This window comes from Polypterus senegalus, chromosome 15, assembly GCF_016835505.1.
Source record: "Polypterus senegalus isolate Bchr_013 chromosome 15, ASM1683550v1, whole genome shotgun sequence".
Classification (NCBI taxonomy): domain Eukaryota; kingdom Metazoa; phylum Chordata; class Cladistia; order Polypteriformes; family Polypteridae; genus Polypterus; species Polypterus senegalus.
The window spans coordinates 10,946,512-10,971,925 of NC_053168.1; the positions used below are offsets into that span (position 1 = coordinate 10,946,512).

The 25,414-nt window shown below is 35.5% G+C and overlaps 1 protein-coding gene across 4 annotated transcripts in view; it reads right to left on the reverse strand.

Annotated features, from left to right (window-relative positions):
• The window catches only part of LOC120515459 (triple functional domain protein), a 322,795-nt gene that overhangs the window by 171,525 nt on the left and 125,856 nt on the right, over nt 1–25,414 (reverse strand). For all 4 annotated transcript variants that reach the window (XM_039736493.1, XM_039736492.1, XM_039736495.1 and 1 more), the window contains exons 3-7: nt 20,235–20,309; nt 12,761–12,875; nt 5,732–5,924; nt 4,800–5,312; nt 1,953–2,075 (exon numbers count right to left, since the gene is read on the reverse strand). In XM_039736493.1, the coding sequence (XP_039592427.1) occupies nt 1,953–2,075; nt 4,800–5,312; nt 5,732–5,924; nt 12,761–12,875; nt 20,235–20,309 (1,019 nt within the window). The remainder of the gene's footprint in view (nt 1–1,952; nt 2,076–4,799; nt 5,313–5,731; nt 5,925–12,760; nt 12,876–20,234; nt 20,310–25,414) is intronic.

A 25,414-nucleotide genomic window follows, 5' to 3' on the forward strand; every position in this document is an offset into this window, starting at 1 on the left:
TTCTGTCCCCCCTGGCCATTGAACCTTACTCTTATTCGATGTTAATGTTGATTTATTTTTTATTTTTTATAATTATGTCTTTCATTTTTCTATTCTTTAATATGTAAAGCACTTTGAGCTACTGTTTGTATGAAAATGTGCTATATAAATAAATGTTGTTGTTGTTGTTGTTTAAAGTAGTGGCTGATAGGTATGTGTGGATTATATTTATATATACAGTGGGATGCAAAAGTTTGGGCAACCTTGTTAATAGTCATTATTTTCCTGTATAAATCGTTGGTTGTTACGATAAAAAATGTCAGTTAAATATATCATATAGGAGACACACACAGTGATATTTGAGAACATTCAGAGTCAACCCACAGACCAGCACCAAAGACATACAACATCATCTTGCAGCAGATGGAGTCACTGTGCATCGTTCAACCATTCGGCTGCTCCCATTAGGGGTTGCCACAGAGGATCATCTTCTTCCATATCTTTCTGTCCTCTGTAACTTGTTCTGTTATACCCATCACCTGCATGTCCTCTCTCACCACATCCATAAACCTTCTCTTAGGTCATCCTCTTTTTCTCTTGCCTGGCAGCTCTACCCTTAGCACCCTATACATATATATACACACACACAGTCTATCTATCTATATCTATATCTATATCTATATCTATATATATATATAGAGAGAGAGAGAGAGAGAGAGAGAATATGCCAGTGTACAGGTGTACTAAGCAGGGTAACTGGCATTCCTTTATCTGGTTGAGATAACATAATGAAAAGACAGAGGGAGACTGCCTCTTAGGCATTTCTCCCATCCTAAACCAGGTAAAATAATTCTTCTGTTGGGATTCAAATGTGTGCACCGGCAGGGCTGCATGAGGGTTGTAAATTAAATTGGCCAGCCTTTCTGGTTTCCTTGGGGGCCAGCCAGAGGAGCTGCCAGGAGAGGACACAACTATTTTATGAAGGTTCTTCCTGCCCCAGAAGTGTTCCCAGGTCGACCATAAAAAAGATGCTCCACCTTATCTAGAAGTCTGAGGGGAGTGGGGGAGAATGAAGAAGCAGTTATGTTGTATACGTGTTGTATGCAGGTTATGAGGTGTGACACTAATTAACGCCCGTACTACAACAGATTATATTGCTCATATACTACCAGTATTAACTATTTACATGGATCAACTCTTTTGGGGAAGTTCATAACAAACAAAACAAAAAAAATAAATCATAAATAACTTGTGCACTTGAGTATTTCGAGCCCCGCGTCTGAGTCGGATGGTTCCCCTGGTCACCAATTCGAGTGTTTCACTATGCCTTTCCGTCTTCAGCTACCCATGTGCACTTGTACGGAGGAGACCTTACGGAACAATGCCGAATCGAAACACAACTAAACCTGCTGCTGCGAGAGAGGACACATTACAGCGTGATCACGAAGCAAAGAGGCAAAGGCGTGACAGTCCGATAGTCCCTCGCAAGAAACGGACACTCAGCATTCACACAGATTAGCTCAACGATGCATCTCTGCTGCACAACAAAAGGCAACTGAAACCCCTACTGAGAGAGAAGACAGATTACGCTGTGATCGCGAAAGAAAGAGGCAAAAGCATGCCAATGAGACACCCGACGAGAGGTCCTTACAATTGAGTCCTTCAACTGTGGTCATCCAACGCGCAGCGTAGCGTGCGCCAAGTTGCTAGTTTTAAATATAATTTAAATATATGCACACATACACACAAGAATTACTTGAGGGTGTAAAGGAAATAGACTGACAAGTTGCCTTTTAAATGTAGAGGCATATTCACCTTCCTTAATCTTTTCCTTTCAGGAATAAAAACAAAGATCAAATGTGAACATGTAAAAGTATGTTAAAATCTAAATATTGAACAAATCTAATTTTATCAATTTTAAAACTAAATGAACCAATACATAATAAGGAAAAATGGTGTTTACTGTCTCTTACCATACAGTTCATTGCAAAATGATTGTGCTGTGTTTGAAGTTCCATTGCATGAGGATGGCTTGTTCCAATCTCTGTATAGCTTGTAAGAAACAGACCTTTGTTGTGCATGATCCAGTCAAACATCTGGCCATTTGGGGAGAATTAAAACAAAATTATTATATGCCATAAAGCTATACTGTGGCTTTTTAAATATTCAAAAATATTGACAAAAAGCTTGTAGTAGAAAAAAAAAAACATGCAACGCTGAAATGCTCTATAAATAACAACACAGTCATACAATAAGCAGTATATTCAGCCTGTAAACAATCTTTAGAATGCTGTACCTTTAGAAACAAATTTAGAAAAAAAAAAATTATTGAGCATGTGATTGACTGATACAACCACCACAAAAATGCAGAAAAATTACTTCATGTTTAATTAGGGCATGTATCAAAATAAAACATTTGATATATACAGTACCTCCCTTGGCGTTAACCCCAAGTGGGACTCAGGCTCGGAATTCTATCCAATTATTGTTAAACCGGAGTCTGTCTCAGGGTGGTCTCTGAATAACTACCGGGACAGGATTATGCTGCCATCTTTGCCATTATGCTTTCTGCCACTTTATGGTACCTTAAGACAACAGTCTCCTGGAACTCTACTGTGGCTGCAGGTTAATTATAACTCTTTTATTAAACAGTGACTATTTTTTGCTGCTAATTAACTTCTTCTCCCCTCATTTTACTTGACTTATCTTTTTTAAGACTCAGCTCTCTGAAATTCTTCATTTTTTCCTTATATGGCACCAAAACTAAAATGAGATGCAAAGTGAGCCAACAGATAACCAAGTAAGGTCAAGGATCTGTTATTTAATTCCATTTCCAACACTATTGATATTATTGATTTTTATTTATTTTTTTTTTTTTTAAAGAACCTGGTAAAATGTTTTTGGGGACCTGAGCAGATCAACATTACTTAAACCTTAACCTTTCTGTACTTTGAGATACTGCATGATGCATGCTGGTTAGCTGGCCATGTGTTGGCTTGTTTTGTGTCTCATGAGAGCTGTTAATTAAGGAAAAAAGAAATAATTAGGTTTCTCAGTCTTAAATAGAAATCAGTTAAAATAAAGGCAAAGGAATTCACTAGCAGCTAAAAGATAAAAGGGTTAGAATGAAAGGGTTACAATGAAAACCTGCAGCCACAGTAGCACTCCAGAGTTGGAGACTGTGCCTTAGAGCTACCATCAAGTGGCAAAAAGCAAAGAAATAAAACACTTTTTTGGTAACTTGATGTTATTTTGCCCACTAGATGGCAGCAGAATACTGTCTTGGGAGTTATTCAAGCATGACACTATAAAGTGTAGTTGGAGACCCTTTCAGGTTATTCAACCTTATTCACCAGTGGGGCAGAGCCTCTAACGAAAATGACAGTGACAACCCAAACATCATAAAAGCAGTTTTAGAACGAACTGAAACTGAGTCATTGCTCAAATCGAGAGATAGTGATGACAATCTGAATTGATATGTTAACGAAACTAATGCATGAAAGGGCACACTATTACCAAACCACCACAAAATGCCCGTTGAATTTGGTGCGAGAACCTTCATTGCGGTGTGACATTAACTGCATGACAAAATGGCAGAATAATTGAGATTAAGTGCAAGGACAAACCAGGATGTTAGTCCCCCCAAGCACAGCTGAAAACTCAACAACTTTAAATGATTGTATCAGGGGAAATGTGGAAGTCTCTAATCCTTGCATTGTTGTAGCCTGCAATAACATAAGGGGTACCACGATTGTGCAGGGCAGGCATTGACATTCTACCCTCACATGTGTAAGCAACAGAAAAAATAAGAGTGCCAAGTGTAGAAGCTTCTACAGTTCCAATTGCAACATAAGGCTATGCACCGGTGACTCAATGCACATCACACAAAAGACGTGTAACTAAATAAGCATCAGTACAGTAATGGACATTAAATAGACCTTTTCCACATTGTTTATGCTGATGATTCATTATTTATATGTTTCTATTACATGTAATAACATGCCTTCTTGTTGAAAAAAAAATCAAAATCTTTGACTTGTTTTTCATGGGTTAAACATAACATTAAGATGATGATAATTAATTAATGATGATGATGTCAAAAATATTAACCCTGCTTCACATCCATTTATGAATATGAACTGTATAGGACATATTTATGAGTCTAAAAATAATGTTAATTCCAAGTTTCAAGGATAAATTTAAAACATCACAAATAGATGCATTTTTTTTATATTTGTAAATCCACATCAAATAAAAAAGTATTTTTCCATTCTCCTTGCTGAGGAGTAGTGTACAAGCAGCCTACCTAACTGGAATGAAACAGGCATTTCAATGGCAGTTTTCAGCATACTGTAAGTAGTTAAGTACTCAGTTGTGACCGCTGCACATTGCAGTTTTCGGTTCATTTGTCAATGACTGTCTTGTCAGACACAGGAAAACCTTTACAGCATAAAATGCAATAGCGCAATAGCTGTAGCATCTGAGTTTGTACACCATTAGGTCTGCTAGCAGTTATCCAGAATGTTTTTTTCTTTATACAAAAAGAGGTCTGCAAATAATGATCTTAACCAATTACCCAATAAGAAAAGGGTTTCAGGTATGATAGTGCTTCTCCATTTTCAAATGACAAATATACAGTATATATACTGTACTGCTGATACTGTTGATCATTTAACTATTCTATCACTTCATTTAAGTACTACCCCCATGAACAGGCTTTATATAACAACATTTGAATGTGACAAAATAAATAGATTGACATAACATTTTGTTTACTGTTCACTTTTCAAAAATGAAACCCATGTAACTTGAACATTTACCTTTTCTGCATCCTGCTCAAAGAGTCTAAGCTGAAAACACTGGTCGAGTTTAAGCTTCCTGACATGCCACATTTGGTGCAAATGCTGACGTGTAGAGTGCAACTTGTCCAGCATAGAAGACACCTTGGGGACTAGGCTCTGTAAATCTGCATTACTGTTTGCAGTGTTCTTATTAGAAAAGCCATCACTGCTCTGAATTCGCTGTAACAGTTTTTGTCCCTCTGTGTCCAAATCCTCAATTGGAGCCTTTACCACTTTTTTCTTAAGCTGGGAGTGCTCCTCAATCATGCGCCGTGCACCGTCCAGGTCCTGAGGGAAATCTTTTTTGGCCAAAATCTCTTGTAGTTCTTCAAGCCGGGATAACATATGTGTTGCATTGCTAATGAAGTCCTCAAAGGCAACACGGATTTCAATCCACTCCTCATGATTATAATCCAAACTGCCATCAAAGTCAGACGTCAACTGAGAAGGGTCAACAACTTTGGTAAGGCCTTCTAATGACACCATAGTGGTCTAGAAAGAGAAAAGGTAAAGCTGCATCAATTTAAGGAAATAAAATACAAAATCTGCAAAGAGATTTGCTTAGAAAATGCATCCACTAACAGCTTGGAAATGATACAAAAGAGCTCACATTGAAAAATGATATTACTTATAAATCAAAATTTTAAACAACTGGTTTGATTCCATGAAAAAAATAACCAACCAGCATCAAAATAGAAATACTTCTGTTTTGTGTGGAAAACACCAAAGAAAATACTGAAAAAAAAATTCCTTTGTTTCAATAAACTGATTACGTAAAGCTGTACTTAAGCTGACTCTTCAATATACACCAAGTACTGTAAACACACTGATAAGGTTTATATGCATAACTCAAAACAGACCAATGGAGCAGTCAACTAATATAGCAAACAGTACAAATAACTGAATCTTACCTCAAATTCAAACTTTGAGCTGCCAAAATTAGTCCTTTGTTTCTGCCAAAAATTATCTGGCTTTATAATCAGTGCAACATGAATACAACATGGAAAGGATTCCTGGAGAATTTTCAGGAGAGGTTTAATCGAGTCCCATTTAGATCCACGCATGTCCACAATGACAGTAAAACCTCGCTTGCACACCTCCTCGCTGTGGAAAAAAGAGGACAATGAAGTATTAACAATTTAATAGGAAATATCTCAAATTAAAAGCATTACAAAAGACAAATACAAGGAATAAACTAAGGCTGTTGCAAATGACAAATTAGGAAATTAGCTATTTTTTATTTGATTGCTTAAATAATATTTAGTAATTTTTTTTTTTTATTTTTTTTTTGGTTTTTTTTTTTACAAAAAAATTTAATGGTAGTTCAAAATAAAAAATGTAGCTAATTAATCAAGCTCTTTTTTTATTCTTGGTGAGAGTTAGCTTATTAACAAAAAAAATATACAGAAGGCACCATATTTTTAAACTAATTATATTATATAGTTTACCCTCAAACTGATGAATGCTTTACTATAAGTAATTTACATAATCCATTAATAACCAATTTCCAGCCCTATGAAGAATAAAAACTCTGGATGGGGCACTAGTCCACTATAAGACGCACTCATATTTGTCCTTTCATTTAAATAACCCAAGTGTCCAACATAAACACCAAATAATGAAGGAAATGATTGACTGATTGATTATTGAGATCTAATCTCCTGAATTTATGAGGCAGCAGAGCCAACAATAACAGAACAATTACTCTAATTACTCTTAATTATTTCTGATAAAAATAGGTTTTTGTAAATATTATCATCAATTTCCATTACTGTCTTTCATTCTTTACCTTTTAGCGTTACAGAAAACAATACCTAAGGTTGGGCTCGTTTGGCATCTATATTTTCAGGTGGTTAAAAAAAGTAAATTTATAATGCTAACTAGAGCATTTCTAATTACAGCAAGCACAATGTAGTGTGTTGAAGGTATTAAGAAGATACTGTTCCATGTGGAATACTGGTCGATTCCGATTATCTTGTAACCAAAGCACTACTGTCCGGTTCCACAGTGGCTGCAGAATTTTGCTCCAGTCATGTTTCTTACAGCTAATTGAATAGACGTTCTTTGTCTTAATTTTAATTGACTTGCTTTTTAACAGGTAGAACTTTTTTTTTTTTTTTTTTAAATCAGGAAGACAAAAAATAAGATGCAAAACAAGCCAAATGTAACCAGCAAACCCAATGGCCACATATTTCGCTCCAATTCCTTACTTAGAGGCCAACTGTTGCTGTTAAATGAAACACATTTTTTTCTATGGCTTGGTATATTCTGTTGATTTTGGTTCAACCCACACCCCCAAGAAAACTATCAAATTACTATTAGGACCACAACAGATTAATATTTCTCAGACATTACATTTTTTAAAAACATATATTGAAAGAGGGATGCACGGGTACAAATGGGATCAAGTTAGTTGATTATTTTTTGGTTTACTTTGCATCTTACAAGAATTGTATCTAGCTGGTTAAGGAAAAAAGAAATAACTGTTCTGAATCATAAAATGAAAGTAAATTTTCCTTCTATTTGGAAACATTATAACAAAACACAATCCAGTCAGACACATAACAGTAACATTTGCTTCAACAAGGTTAAAAGCACTGTATCTTCTCAGATCTGGAGAAAACCAAACCAACAAGTGATAAATGCATTAGTAAAATGTACAGGATAGATTCAGAATAACTCTTAAAACTCTTAACATTTATGCATTCAGTGTCTTGGAGCCAAAACAAAAGAAATATCAACTGCATAAGACTCGATGCTTCCTGCAATTTGTACAGCTCACTGCTGTAAACAATCACCCAAAATTAAACACAGATGGGCTGCCAAAGATTCTAAAACAGAACAAATTAAAAATGTGACCTAGTTCCTATTTACCTAGTTAATTCCAAATACCATACTTCACAGTTTTGGTAGTAAAAAGAGAATGTGACTGAAGAACAGGATAAAAGAGGTAAAGACCACTGATAACCATTACTTTTGAATGGAGTTCTGTTTAAAATTAATGCAAAAAGAGTGTCTCAGATTTTGCTTAGACTCCTTTTTAGATGAGTTTGCATACAAAGCACTAACTGCGAAAGTCTGTGCCCGTCTGTCCACATGAAACAACTCAGCCCACCCGTGGACCAAATTTGCTGAGATGTGCCACACTTACTCGTTAAAGAAATCTGTCAAGACAGTTCAAGTTTTGCTCAGATATCTCAAACACATTACACTGTAAAAGGTTTTTAAAAATTTCCCATTTAAATGAATAGGCAAACTTGTCCTTATTAAAATGGAGAAACGTTTGGTGTGACTTCAACTAGGAATTAGTTTACTACTTCAATTTGACTCTATATATTTTGTAGATTTTCCTCTTTAATTTGTTGGAGAGCAGTAAAAATGCCCAGTGCGAGTGAGTTAAATGTTAGGCGGAGCACACATGCAAACAGCTCACATAGCTGCGACTTCTAAATACTGCTTTAGGTAAGTTAAGTAGCAAGAGAACAAAAAAAGTAACTTCTCTGAAAATAAATGGAATAGGAAAGCAATGAGGTAAGCGTAAATAAGACTGAACTGATTTAACAATATTATCTTTACAATATATTTTGTAAAGAAACAAAATTATCAACATTCAGCTATATCTGTTTTGAACAAACTGATGGCTCCGAAAAGATGCGGCTGCATGAACTGATACAAAAATAGGACAGGTTTAAAAATGGACAGTGGTGTTGGGAGATGGAGGATTCAGTGGCTTAAGCCCCTAATCAATGGCACCCAGACCCTGATCTTTCAGTTCCAGATATACAGTACAGTACAAAATCAATCACAGCGAGCCCCTGATACTCTGGACCATTGTGTATTTTTGTATTCCTTGTTATACAATAAATAATTTCTTTTCTAAGTGCTACATATTTATATAATCTTAAAGAATGACTGTGTTTTTACTATTAATAGCTAGATGCCAAACTTATTTCAGTTGTTTTATCCTTTCATAAGGTAATACTGATTTAATGCTAGCATCAAATTAATTGAGATTTTATAATTGCTAAATTATTGGACAAAACTCTACTTAGTATACTTTCAAAGATGTTACGTTTAACAAAACTGAATATTGGACAAAGATAATCCACAGGCCTCTTTGCACTCTGTTTTTGTTTTTATCTCCATTACAGAAGTGCTATTAAACAGGACATATTAATGTTGTCTACTAACACATAGAATTACATTATCGTTAAACTTTTGAATAGGATTCAATGTTGCAAAGCTATTCAACAAACAAAAGTGCAATAACTAACTAGAAGTAAATAAAAAAATCCAAAATGCTCTAACTTTCATATCAGTTAATTAAGTCACCAAACACACACCTAAATGTGGCTCCATGCCGACATTGTCTAACTTGGCTGTTCTACTGTTTGAAGTGTAAAGATGAAGTAAGATGTCAGCTGAAGCTTCAGAGCTAAAAATAACAAATTTCTCCCTGTATAACACATTAATTGATTATCCATGAATGTATCCTTCCAATGATGCGCCAAACTTGCTTAAACCATCTTTAGGGAAGCCAGAAATTATCCCATCAGCCTCATGCAAAAAAAGATTCAATCAACCGAATTAGCCAGCAGTCTATTAAAGGGAAAACATGCACACTCTTAACACCCCAGCAAAGACAGATTCAAACCTAGTCTTCTGCAGCTGTAAAGTGGACTATGCTAACCACTGACCTGTTGTGCCAACCATTATTCACTCACTTGTTTTTATTATATTTAGTGCACTTTTATTTACAGCCTTACAGTGTTGTACATGTTAACATAAACAATGGAAGACAAGAATACTACAGTAAAGGTTCAAAAATCTGGACTGCACAGGGATTTGGTCAGTCCAGATTTTACTCATTCTCAAGCAGAACTTTTAAAATTCAAATATATGGAAGAACAAACAAGATCAAAAGGCACATTTAATTTGTTTCTTCATTAGAAGTCACAGATTGTCTCATTTATCAATATCAGTAAATTTATTTGTCCATCTCCACAACCTCTGCTTGACAACAGAACACAAGTTGATTAGCAGACATTTTTATTGCTTTCTTAAAATACTTTTGTATATCACCTTGTTTTGGACATTTTTTTTTTGTTTGTGTTTTCCTCTGTTGCCATTGTTGAATTTGCTGCAATTGCACACGTGTATGCATTCTTAGACACAAATGCCTGGACATTTTAAAAACTTATTACAAAAAGTCCAGATGCTCAGATAGTCTGGATTTTTGGACTTTTATGGCATTCAACATTTACACATATATTTAGAAATTTCCTAGATCTGTCTGAATATTCTGATTTAAGCTAGCCCTTACCATACACTTATAACCAACTTCAACCCTTAAAATCAAAACACATGTATACATGTTCAAGACAGAGATTAGGCCGAAATTAACAGAACATTTTGAGAAGCTCAAAAAAAAAGTATACATATATACACACACACGCAGCAAAAAAAGAAACGTTCCTTTTTCCAGGACTGTGCATTTCAACAATAATGTTTTAGAAATCCAAATAACTTTACAGATCTTCATTGTAAAGGGTTTAAACAATGTTTTCCATGCATGTTCAATTAACCCTAATCAATGAATTAACATGCACCTGTGGAATGGTCGTTAAGACCTTAACAGCTTACAGAAAGTAGGCATTTAAGGTCACAGTTCTAAAAACGCAGGACACTAAAGAGACTTGTCTACCGACTGTGAAAAACACCCAAAGAAAGATGCCCAGGGTCCCTGCTCATCTGCGTGAACGTGCATTAGGCATGCTGCAGGGAGGCATGAGGACTGCTGATGTGGCTAGGGCAATAAATTGCCATGTCCGCCCTGTGAGACGCCTAAGACAGCGCTACAGGGAGACAGGAAGGACAGCTGATCATCCTCGCATGGAAGAGCCCGGATCTCAATCCCATTAAGCACGTCTGGGACCTGTTGGATCGCAGGGTGAGGGCTAGGGCCATTCCCCCCAGAAATGTCCAGGAACTTGCAGGTGCCTTGGTGGAAGAGTGGGGTAACATCTCACAGCAAGAACTGACAAATCTGGTCCAGTCCATGAGGAGGAGATGCACTGCAGTACTTCAAGCAGCTGGTGACCACACCAGATACTGACTGGTACTTTTGATTTTGAGCCTCCCTTCATTCAGGGACACATTGTGAAACATTTTTAATTTATGTCTTATGGTGTTGACTCTTTTACTGTTCATACAAATATTTACACATTAAGTTTACTGAAAGTAAAACAGTTGAAAGTCAGAGGACGTTTCTTTTTGCTGAGTATATATATATATATATATATATATATATATATATATATATATAATCATAATATATTATATATTATAATATACATACATATGCATACACACACTGTATATTTTATAAATTTAATTAAATATGTAACTGCTTTTATATAACTTTCTGTTTAAATTAATCCTATTTGAATGTATTACACTTTATATACTATAATCAATAAAAAGTGATATCATTAGCATTTTCCAATTATAACTGTTTTAATAGATGAATAGAACTTTATTTGTCCCCATGCAAAATTTGATGCAATTCAACCATAAACAAGCAAACTATCAAAGAAATCTCTAATCCATCACAAATGTTTTCAAGAAGTTAATCAAAACTCCACCTGAAAACTCCATAGACCATTATATTTAATGTTTATCAACATGTACTCTTTTTTGTGATCAATATTTTATATTTTGCATATACATATACACACACAATTTATTAATACATAATTTTGAAAAGCTGAATTTATCAATGAAAAACAATTTTTACATTGTGTTTTAAGGACAATACAAAGCATAAATAAATACAAACACATGCATAATGAAAGCTAGTACTTCAAATTGGTGCTAGGTTTAAACATGGTACAAGGCAAAATTACTACAATTCTGACAGAGAACATCATACATTGTCTAAAAAATATACATTACATTATTGCTTTTAGAGAATATATATCAAATTAATGGATGAACCTTGTATACTACACAAATAATCAATACCTAAATGTCGTCCAAATAAATTAAAGGTGTTCATATTTATACTATCAAGGTATCTGCTTTTTTTGCACAGCATTACTGACTCTATTAACAGAATAAACATATAAAAATGTTAACAAAAACACTTTAAATATGACACTGAAAATCTGTTATGTTTTATACAGTGAATATTTAATCTTCACAATATTCTATTTAGATAGAGTGTTGTAATTCAACAACATGAGCTGAAGCAAATAAAATTTACTTACTGCATATTTTGTTCAGAATTTAACAATCCAAGCACTTTCGGGTCTGTTTCCTTTATAAAATGTACTTAATCATCATACTTATCTCAATAACAATTTCATTCACCACTCAATTCAAGTGTTACAATTTAAACAAAAAAAAAAAAAACAGAATGCAAAACTGTAATAGCAGATATAGCTCAGCAATAAAAGTAATCTGTCCATCTGATCATAACAAATTCCAATCCCTGTTTTGCGAGATGTGCCACCTTCTGTGATATTACATAATTCTGTAATATGCCGATATTTGAATAACACAGATTAATCCAGATAACAGCACAACCTGGCTCATTTCCACTTTGTTTAAAAATAAAAAAAAAAATCAAAGACAATCTTCAACATTAAAAATAACAAAAATCACGACATATGGTGTAGCTACTGAAAATTAGCTTTAACTATATTCATAATTTAGAACATATTAAAAGTTAAACACATCAGAGTTATTATCCTAAATATGAGCTTAGTTTTCAAAAACACAAATGCTATAATCAACTCAATAAATAGTAAAGTCTTTTAGTTTAGAAGATAGATAAGTTAGGTTGTTAGAGACACCCACATAATACATCAAGAAAACTACCAACTACAACATCTTTTACACTTAAAAAAAATATTTTAAATATTTTACGTCTTAAATACCTTGGAATCCCAGCTAGATATGAAATAAGTCTTCTAAGATCATCTTGTCGTATTCTGTCATGGTTGCTACGTGCTGGAAATGTTAGAACAGGACCGCCACGTTTGTCTCGCCCACCTAAAACAGAAACATCAGAATTTCCCATTTTAAATATAAATAAACTAGCACCAATGTCAAATGTTTGGTTACATTCAAATATACCAACACATTTTAACTGCCTCATTGCTTGCATAAATGAAAACATTCTCAGATAGTCAGGAAGAGGGTAATTAAATAAAGATTAACTTAACTGAATACTAAGATCAAATATGACAAATTAAGTTTCATCTAGAAAAAAACAGATGTGAAAATGCAGTACACAAAAAGAATTAAAACACTAAATGGTGATAGACCTACATATACCTATGAAATGAGGTTTCACAAATGCACACTACCAACAGCAAATACAGAGTATGACAACTCAGAAGTCAGAGCAGTTCAATATACTCATTTATAGCACTCTTTTCAATGAACACACTCACAGTGATGTATTGATTATTAAATATGAGCCAAACTATTGCAATGTAATGAGAAGTCAAGCAAAATTACATCTTTTATTGGCTAACTAAAAAGATTACAATGTGCAAGCTTTTGAGGTAATACAGGACCCTTCTTCAGACGAGATGTGATCATTATGATTAGATGATCATTAGATTATTAGATGTTTACATCTTGCCTGAAAAGGGTGTTTAGGGGGGCTAAGCTGCCTCAAAATCTTGCATATTGTAATCTATTGTAATCTCTGATAAAAGTACTTCAACAGATGGTGCACCATGAACACAGCACCCTTGCAAAATTTCTGATACAAAATGGTTCGTTTATGTTTAACTCAAGGATGAAGATTTACTTTTTGTCTTGCCCTTTCTTCATTTACCACAAAGAGCTTAATACGAAATGTGCAATTTTCAAGCTTTCTTTATATTAAAGAAATTAAGTACTTGGGCACACTATAAAGTAGAGCTGCTACTCCAGCTCCAGTTAACAAAAGCAACTCAGGGCATATCTTAGAATGAATTAGAAATTTATAAACATATCATCCATGAAAACATTCAGAGGCTGTACAGTAAAAATGATACTGCTTAAAAAAGGCCAATGCATGTAATGAAAATGGGAAAGTGTGGTTTAATTTTTCATGCTGCAGTGGTTGTGGGATTAAAAGGAAAAAGGTGATACACGTGATCATTTGCTCATTTAAGGGGAACTCCTATATATAATATCTCTGTCACTCTCCGAAAGTTTATTAAGCTTTTGGAAGGTGCATAATCTCTAGCACAAGTGTCTCTGTAGAGAGAACATTTTCACTGCATAAGATATAACAACAGCACATAGAAGTGTACTTACTAGAACTTTCAGATGGAATATCGCTATTTAAATATAATTCGAATTTATTTAAAAAGCAGGTTTTATTCAAAGGCATAAGCTGACATCCATCTATTTTCCAACCCGCTGAATCCGAACACAGGGTCACGGGGTTCTGCTGGAGCCAATCCCAAGGCACAAGGCAGGAACCAATCCCAGGCAGGGTGCCAACCCACCGCAGGACACACACAAACACACCCACACACCAAGCACACACTAGGGCCAATTTAGAATTGCCAATCCACCTAACCTGCATGTCTTTGGACTGTAGGAGGAAACCCACACAGACACGGGGAGAACATGCAAACTCCACGCAGGGAGGAACCAGGAAGCGAACCCGGGCTAATTGTAAAAGAATAGTTGTTTGTTTTACAAGCCCAAATTTTGGCATAGAGTTACCAAAGACACACAATGCAAAGCTGCAGTATTTTACTGTTTTTGCACTTCACTTCCACATTCAGAATTTTCATAACATTTAATAATTAGCTTGTTATCTTCATTAGAAAAACTTAGATCCCTTCACAATACAGTTTCCTCTCTCTCCTCCACTATTCTGCACTTTCATCTACAAGTGCATTCTGAGTAGTTTTTCTAAACACTTCACCAGTGCATTCAAAGTATTTTTTTCCATCCGATTCTGTCCCACTCACTTTTAAACATAGAACCCCTGACTGTTTGATGCTAAGACCTTCTCATTAAAGCAAATACAAAAATAACTGTCATAATTCTGATTTTCCTTTGATTACAGCACTTTAAAATCCACTCTTTAAAAACCTTCATCAATTTAAGCCAACACACTTTCTCCTATATCTACTCTCCACCTTTCATGGCTGCTGGTTTGACACACAATGCCTTTTAAAAAAATAAGGTGCAAATAATAAATACTTATGCCACCCTTATTAAAATATTGGTAGATCTCTAAAGTTGGAAAAATATCAACAAGCTATGCGCGTACCTTGATTTGATACTGTGACAATATCGCTTTTCCTGGTGAGCCCACGGGTGCCAACTGGCATTTTATTCTAAATTCAGCTATATAAATTATGCCCTGCCGTTTTCCACAGAACATCTCCAAAATAATATAACAAGTCTGCCATCAACCTGTCTACCTCTTGCCTGCTACTCTGATTCTGATACAGTCTTATTAACTGACCCATATTCCTCCTGATTCTTGTCAGGACAGTGAGCTATAAAAGCAGCCATAGAAAGCTTCCCAATTCTTTAAGAGCCCCACACACTGGCACTGCAATTCACTCCATTATTATTAGCATCAGAATGCCAGTTGAGTGCTGTACTCTATTGTGATGTGTCTTGCTGCTGGAAGGACAGCTGCAAGGAATGGGAAACAGTTGGGATGGAGCCCAGAGGAAGCACATTTTGTGAAGGTACAGGGCCCTTCCATAAGAAGAACTGAGTGCAATTTGGGTGCTTTAGTGCCCAACAGGTTGAACGGTCCAACACTTGGTCACCTAGCAGTTAGTACTAAACTGCTTGCAGTGGTCACTATCATAATAATAAAGTAGGAATAAAAGCATGTTCAAACGCACATGTAACACTAGGAATCAGAATTATAAATCTAACTTCGAATATAGTCAAATTATTTTTTTGATGGAATATTCAAAACTTTTTGTTTGACTAATTTGGCAGTTCTAGTGCTCACACCCAAGGCGAGACCTAGCTACTATTTTGAAATAAAACTATAAACTTAAATAACTACAAAAAGTGCATGTGTCCAGTATACATGCATTAGCATTTGTATTTTTTTTATTGTATGTGCTTTATTTAAAATATATAATCAAATAGTCATGGTCTGATTTATGGCCCACAGAGTTGGGGCAATCTGTACTTACTGTCCAGGGCCATAGAAAGACAATAAGGTTATAATGTTCTAGAAACTGTCAAAACCAACCACAGAAATAATTTGCTCACTATTATTATTATTATCTCACAGGGTCTCGCAAGTTTTCTGACTCTTGATGGGCCCATTAGGCTTTAAGGTTTGTTTGTGCTAGCCCATGTGGTTAATTCTTACGCATCTGGCCTGCAATATTTCTCAACCGTTATGGTCGAGCAACTATTTTGCTTTTTTAAATTTACTGACGATATACTATCAGCTGTTGCAAACTATCCTCTTGGTGAAACAAATGTTATCGTGGGGACCCAAATGGTAAAACAAACCTGACTTACAAACGTGGAAATATATCACAAAGCATTGCAGATTACATAGGTTGACATACTTGTGAGTTAACAAAGCAACCCCAGGACCCGCCTGTGCCACAACCCAGTGGTTGAGAAACTGTGCTTTAAACTGACTCAGTGTGCAGACACTGAGAAAAGAATATTGTTTTGTGCTATTTTGTACTCAAACTATGCATGCTCAGTGACCCACACCAGACCCCCAGAGACTCAAATGGAAAGACCTGCCCCAAGGGGAACCATAAGTCAGTGCATGACTGGAGTTACATTTTCTTTACAAATATGACATCTAATTTATTTGTAATATGTTTATGTTTAAAACTTCGATGTTTAGCGAAGTATTTAAAAAGATACATGTACTAAAGGAATGAAATCAAATATTCTAAGTAAACTGGCTAATGCATTTCCAATAAACATATTTACAGCTGTGGGATCAAACAATGTTACAAACATCGAGTAACATTAAACAAAAGACACAACTTATAAAATTAAACAAGAGGCTATATTTTGATCAAAAGGCTATGGAAAAAAAATAATGTTTAATCAAATTAGAATTTGTGAAATTTTTTATCAACTCCAGTAACCCAGTAATCAAATTTTGCTCCACTGCCCTTTACAAACTACTGTAACTTTATTACGCATGCAATATGATATAGTAATATACATTTTGGTACTTCATGCAGTATGTTTTTAAAAAACAACATTATGAAAGTATTTATAAATGAATATTGATACTTGTAGTATGATAATATACAAACCGGATTCCAAAAAAGTTGGGACACTAAACAAATTGTGAATAAAAACTGAATGCAATGATGTGGAGATGGCAAATGTCAATATTTTATTTGTAATAGAACGTAGATGACAGATCAAACGTTTAATCCGAGTAAATGTATCATTTTAAAGGAAAAATATGTTGATTCAAAATTTCACGGTGTCAACAAATCCCAAAAAAGTTGGGACAAGTAGCAATAAGAGGCTAGAAAAAGTAAATTTGAGCATAACGAAGAGCTGGAAGACCAATAAACACTAATTAGGTCAATTGGCAACATGATTGGGTATAAAAAGAGCTTCTCAGAGTGGCAGTGTCTCTCAGAAGCCAAGATGGGTAGAGGATCACCAATTCCCACAATGTTGCGCAGAAAGATAGTGGAGCAATATCAGAAAGGTGTTACCCAGCGAAAAATTGCAAAGACTTTGCATCTATCATCATCAACTGTGCATAACATCATCCGAAGATTCAGAGAATCTGGAACAATCTCTGTGCGTAAGGGTCAAGGCCGTAAAACCATACTGGATGCCTGTGATCTCCGGGCCCTTAAACGACACTGCACCACAAACAGGAATGCTACTGTAAAGGAAATCACAGAATGGGCTCAGGAATACTTCCAGAAACCATTGTCAGTGAACACAATCCACCGTGCCATCCGCGCTGCCAGCTGAAACTCTACAGTGCAAAGAAGAAGCCATTTCTAAGCAAGATCCACAAGCTCAGGCGTTGTCACTGGGCCAGGGATCATTTAAAATGGAGTGTGGCAAAATAGAAGACTGTTCTGTGGTCAGACGAGTCACATTCGAAGTTCTTTTGGAAATCTGGGACGCCATGTCATCCAGACCAAAGAGGACAAGGACAACCCAAGTTGTTATCAACGCTCAGTTCAGAAGCCTGCATCTCTGATGGTATGGGGTTGCATGAGTGTGTGTGGCATGGGCAGCTTGCATGTCTGGAAAGGCACCATCAATGCAGAAAAATATATTCAGGTTCTAGAACAACATATGCTCCCATCCAGACGTCATCTCTTTCAGGGAAGACCCTGCATTTTTCAACAAGATAATGCCAGACCACATTCTGCATCAATCACAACATCATGGCTGTGTAGGAGAAGGATCCAGGTACTGAAATGGCCAGTCTGCAGTCCAGATCTTTCACCTATAGAGAACATTTGGCGCATCATAAAGAGGAAGGTGCAACAAAGAAGGCCGAAGATGATTGAACAGTTAGAGGCCTGTATTAGACAAGAATGGGAGAGCATTCCTATTTCTAAACTTGAGAAACTGGTCTCCTCGGTCCCCAGACGTCTGTTGAGTGTTGTAAGAAGAAGGGGAGATGCCACACAGTGGGGAAAATGGCCTTGTCCCAACTTTTTTGGGATTTGCTGACACCATGAAATTCTGAATCAACATATTTTTCCCTTAAAATGATACATTTTCTCAGTTTAAACTTTTGTTCCGTGATTTATGTTCTTTTCTGAATAAAATATTAGAAGTTGGCACCTCCACATCATTGCATTCAGTTTTTATTCACGATTTGTATAGTGTCCCAACTTTTTTGGAATCCGGTTTGTATTCCATTCCATCATGGGAAAGGTTCTATATAAATAAAATGTGTTATTTAGGCGGTGGCATATCCCAAATACACAAACTCAAGAATTAACTAGACTTGAAAGAAACTGTGGAAACATTCAACATAAACTGAACTGGGACTGGAACAGACTTGCATTTTTATGCCCTTGGAACAGTAAACAAGTTCTGTGATAAGAGTTCTATATTAACCTCTAAAATGCAATAGATAAATTGCACATTACATATGGTACAACTTACAACACAGTATAATTTTGTCAAATGTTGAGAAAGCTATTACTCAAATAAACTTGACACTTCTCCAAAGAACACCACCTACTAAGATCTAACTTACATACAACAATCTGAGAATCACACATTTCTATAGAGCCTCTTAAGGTGACATTGGTTGGGGGAAAAAAAAAATAATTGAAGGGAGAGAAAAAAAAGTCCCGCTAGAAAAAACCTTACGCTGTGGGTTCAAATCCCACTACTGACACTGTGTGACCATGAGCAAGACACATGACCTGCCTGTGCTGCTGCAGAAAACCAAAAGAAATGTAACCAATTGTATCATAAATGTTGTAAGTCGCCTTGGATAAAGGTGTCAGCCAAATAAGTAAATATAAGAAACATTTCTAGTATTGGGTGCTTGAAGTATGAAGATATTGCAAGTAGACATAGAAGCAACCCACATAATAAGTTTAATGAAACCCAGTACATGAAAATAGCATCTGCTCAGAGAATGACTTGAGACTGTGTTTGGAAAGATTCTGTCCTTATATTGGATGGCCCAGCACAGGCTATTACAGAGAATGATTTTGTTGGGGGGATAATGGTGGGCTACAGGGCTTCTAGTTGGCCAACATTCTCTAGAACTATGGAATTTTCTGAAACCGTTTATAACTTTCTCTCTTATAACTAACTGTGAACCCTCCAGAGGTTTACTTCATCGTTGATGATGCTGCTGACTGAGGTTTTTGTTTTCCTCTCCCAACACTGTCAACTGCTCAGAGTTCAAAAAAACTTTAACAGGCAAACCTTGTTGGTTTCCATTTCTGTTAATCAGTTTTAAACTAATTTGTCTTCCTGTGTGTTAAAAAAATGTGTTTTTATGTGTACTAATTCTGTATTTAAAAGTTTATAAAATCTATACACTACTTGCATTTTAACTGAGCACTTGTGAAAGAACTCTGTGCAGCGTTATTATTCAAACTGCCTGTCTGATCTATACATGTCTGGATAGCTATGGCAGATGCCTGAGAGTTACTTAAAATAACTGCAACAGCAATTGACTTATTCTAATGTAATCTGTTATTTCTGACTGTTCAATCCAGCTAACATCTCTTAACTTTAAACGTGACATCCAAAAAACACATTTTTCTCACCATGGAAATACTCAAAAAGCAAAAGGTGAAAAGACTGTCTTAAACAGTGTAAAATGTGATATCTTGTCTAACATGTCTGATTCTTTACAAACCTAAACAATTAACAAAATCTAGGTATGAAATAGTTCTAAACCAAAAAATAATGAAAACTTACCTGATAAAAAGGCAACTTTTTCTTTTAGAATTGGTAGAACTTCTATAGCCTTCATCTCATCATTTTTACGAAACCCTGAAATACAAACAAATATTGTCATATTAGCAATATACAAATTGATGCACAATAAAAAAAGGGCAACTACAATGTTAATTCAGGCTTTCTTAAATACATATTAGAGCTGAAGTATAATTTTCAGCAAATTACAATGGACAATCTGAATAAGATTTATGAGACTTAAAAGCCTAAATTCATTTTAAAAATGTGTAAATATAAGAAAGAGCACTAAAATGTGAGGCACAGCTAATCTGTTGAAGTATAAAGTTGCATTAGTGTGATAGTTATCTCGTTTTGTTAAAGACTAACATGGAACTGATAGCTTTGAAATGCATAACACATAAGTACAGTGCACATTATACTGTTGTATCTTTTCTTTGTTTGCCTTGTGATTCTTTGCTTTTATTAAATAATAATTACTCAGCAAAATGTCACTCCAGATAGTCTTTTCAATAAAAACTTGGACAGAACAAAAATTTGGACAGCTTACTAAAATAAACAGATGCATGTTTAATTAAGTAAGCTTCTAATTATAAACAAATTAATACCATCCATTTTAAATGGAAAGAAAAAGTGAATGCACTATGTTTTGAAAGGTATTTTTAATGTAAACATTACAAAACAATTAATCCTTGGTTTATATAAAAAAGTAAATTACTTTTCAATTCTGTAAGTGACAGCAAATCCCTTTCAGTGTTGAACAATTTCTGCTCGTTCTACTTTAGCAAACTGCTTCAACTGTTGCAGAATTGCAGGTACATCCCATTTAAGGCCTTGCCACCAAACATCTTCTATCTGACCACTCCAAAATATGTAGGATTGCTGCCAAGCTGGAGTAAAACTAAAAATCTGACTGGGAATATTTTAATGACCCTGACTTGATAAGGATCTTAATTCTGGAGAGCCATCCAGGTATATATGCAACTGGAAATGTGTAAAAATAATACCTGAAATGGGCAGAAGTAGATTTTATCAAACATTCCCTTACTGTAGCCAATTAGATCAATTACAGACTTCCAAATCCAATGAACATTAGTGTAAAGACCTACACGATCACACCAAATGGCCCTTTACAGTTAAGTTATTTATTGTCTGATAGAGATTGTGTTTTTCTGGCTGCTCTCCTGTGAATACAAAGCTACAACAGTTTTTGTCACATTGTTAATATATGAACATTGATTACAACAATGTAATCCTGGGAAATAATTCACAAACGCAACAAGAAAATACTGAAACAACGTTAATCTCAGAAGCGTATTACAAAGTGCACTAATTAGCAGTTCAAGGAGACTACTATGCGTATGTGGAAGCCGATTTTCAATTCAATTAGAATTCACATCGGACACTGAGTAACTGTCAATAAATAATATATTTCCAAAGTGGATCATGTCTAGAAATAAAAAAAAAAAAAAAAACACTTGCAGACATTTTTTTTCTGATGAAGAACTGTAAGCTAGAAACTTCAAAAAAAAAAAAAAAAAAAAAAGATAAAGAAACTAGTGCACCAACTTGGGTTGTAAATAAATAAAACTCTATAAACTCTGCAACATCACAACAACTTACACATACAATTTATGACTGAAATTTCCATATCCCACTGCTTCACAACCAACACTATAATATTCAAGAGCCAGATTTAGTGCAAATAACTTTGTCTGGCTTAAGGAAAAAAGTCACTGAGGTTGCAACATTGCCAACACAATTAAAAACTGTCCCTGAAGCAAAACTTGCTGCACAAAGGCATTTATATATTTTAGTCAGCACAGCCAAAAATGAAAATTAGTTTGCATAAACGGGTCAACTTTAGAAGTTTTCATAGAAACACATGTGGCAAAAAGCTTTATTCAACGTATAACTTCTGACCTTCCCCAGAAACTCCACAATGATATCTTTATGGTCTCATTTTTTTGGTTTCAGGCAAAAGATCATACAAACAGTAGCATAATAGACATGACCGAGTATGGAAATAAAACTTCACCAATTTATTGAGATTAGATGGTAAAAACTCTCAAAAGCAACAGAACCGAGCACACATTACATTAAGGTATATTTTTAATCTTACTTTTAATTGCTGCATACTGTCCAACGGAGTTATTCTGAACCACGAAGAGACGGTGCAGAAACCCCAAGAACAGGAGTGGATTTGCCCTTTTGTCAAATTTCTCAGATTAAAACAGTTGCACCCAAAAATGTTTTTTGTACAGCAGGCTGAAATGTAATGAGGAGGGCCCAAGGGAAAACAGATGTGGGGTGTTGGGTGTTGCCTGTTATAATACTTTTTGTTTTTGTCCAGTCATGAATTATAAATGATAGTCTCAATATCATGAAAAGACAGTATTATTGAAAGATTTGCCAAATTGTGAGGGGCTAAACAGTCAAAAACCTTATAGGCCAATAGTAAATATGCTTTATTCAGTAAGGGGCTCAAGAAAGCTGCACAACTAACCATTATTTCAAGTGTTATTAACACTATCAGTTCTCACATTATGTTGTCATGCTCCACAATCATGAATGCAGTTTCTTTACTGCTCTACAATGTTCTGTGAGATTTCTTCACTGTGTTAACCTACTTTCATGAAACCTTTTTCAAGACTCACTTTCTTTGCAAATAATGTTTTTCACTTTCATATAAGTATTTCTTTTGCTTATTTAATTTAAACCCTGCCACTTCTGTGTTTACTGTTTCCTTTTGTCCCCTCCATATAGAACCTCAATCATGAATATTTACACAGCTGTGGTTTAAAAGTTAAATAGTTCCAAATGGGTACAGTTGTGTTGCAATCGGAAGAAAAGTAGTGTTTTGTAGAAAAGCTGAAACGTGCCCGGAATGGACACAAGTTTTAATGTCTCAAGGTGTTTATGTCTTGAGGAAAGTGATTTTGCATCCTTGTACATCCACACCTTTTCTAAAACGACTATTTTTAGGCAGTTGACCTTATGCAAAAAAAATCACTCCTCTATCTCTGAAAAGACTAAACATTCCACCCCAAGTCTCAGAAAACACTTCTGAACAAAATAAAATTTAATTTTTGGTTTGGTAGAGGGTTGCAGTTATTTAAGAGTGCTGTATGGAAATGAAAGAAAATAAAGTTTGGAAATAATGCTAAAAACTATAAACATTAAGTTTAATGATAATCAGACTATATACAGTATATTACTATATACTAGCAAAATACCCGCGCTTCGCAGCGGACAAGTAGTGTGTTAAAGAAGCAATGAAAAGAAAAGGAAACATTTTGAAAATAACGTAACCTGATTGTCAATGTAATTGTTTTGTCACTGTTGTGAGTGATGAGTGTTGTTGTCATATATATATATATATACACATATATACATACATATATATATCTACATATATACACACACATACATACATACATACATACATACACACACATATATACACACAAATACACACACACATATATATATATATATATACATACATACATACACACACATATATAAACATATATATACATATACATACATATCTACATATATACACACACAGCTATTTCAGATCAGTGCAATACGCTGTTTGTTAAAAGGTTGACTCCCGCTCTTACGTGCAACAACAAATCAAATCATTCAGTTGTCTTTGCTCATATGTCATTTTAGAGCTGGACGCCTGCCATCTTTTTTTGGCCACAAGTTCGTTTCTGTTTGGTGTGAGGTTCTGTGTTGTGGAGATTCTCAGGATGGATTGCAGGTGCTCATCAGTGAGGCGACTCCTCTGTGCTGTTTTGTTAGTCTTTATCACTGAGAAGAGTTTCTCACACAGATATGTGCTACCAAACATGCACAAGGTTCGAGCCGCATGTAGACGGACTTTTTTCGTTCTTCAAAGTCACCAAAGCGCCGTGCAAACTCAGTGCGCAATAACTCTAGCTTCGCAATAACTTGCAGCATCAAAAGGTAGACTTGATTAACGCGGTAAGTGTTCGGCAAGGCAGCTGAAGCGCTGCATTATGGGATCTGTAGTTTATTGTGTTACCAGCGCTTCATATACCTGGGCCATTAATAACAATAATACAGTATATAAAATGATCTCGGGCCGGATATAATTACGCCCGGGCGGATGTGGCCGCGCCCTTGAGTTTGACACATATGGACTAAATAGAACTTGAAAAGATATATTTTTCAAATGTGATCGCGCAATTCAGATAGAGTTGGCCACACAGCCTGCATCCTCCCTCGCTCTTACTTTTTACCGTTCATCTAATGAATACACTGAGTATGGCTTTACCAAAACAATCACTGATGGCGAATAAAGTATCCATTATTCGAGTATGTAGATCGGGACATATATATATATATATATATATACCCAGCGTATCGCAGCGAGAAGTAGTGTGTTAAAAAGCTAGAAAAAGAAAAGGGAACATTTTAAAAATAACGTAACATGACTGTCAATATACAGTATTTGTTTTGTGAGTGTTACTGAGTGTTGCTGTCATCAAGGATTTGATTATCATTATTTCTTTCAATCAGGTTCGTATTTGTAGGATGTGTTGTGTTCAAGTTACATTCCGTGTTTGTCAATCGTTGTAAAGATGACAGGTTTCATTCATCGATTCGTTTCTTACTGCATCAATAAACAGCTCGTCTTCTTCTTTATCTGAGACCTGACACACTGCATGCACGGGTTTTTTACACTGTCTTCCTTTAGCGGGACATTGACTTTTCCACCGTGTGCTTTGTTTCCGCAGTAGCTGCATTTATGAATATGCTTATCAGACGCTTCATATTTTTTGCTGCCTTTTCAATTGTGTAATTCGGTTTTGTTCAGCTCTTTGGAACTGTTGCCTTTTATCTGTGCACTGCGTCAGTTCACGTGAGCCCTCGGTGTACATGCATCGAAGGTTCCCAGCTGTGCTGGTGCCATCTCGTGCTATGTCCATAGCTTTATTTAATGTTACCTTAGTCCTGGCACTTAAAACTTTCTCTCGCAGTTTCGCTGAGTTTGTGTCAAACACCACCCTGACCATCTCATCTTCCTCTCCATAAGCACAGTCCTTCACCCGTGAATATTTACCCGTGGCAGTTTGCTATTGGATTGCCGCTGACGGACGGCCTTATATGGGCAGGCACTAAATTACAAATGCCAGCGCAGCCTGTCT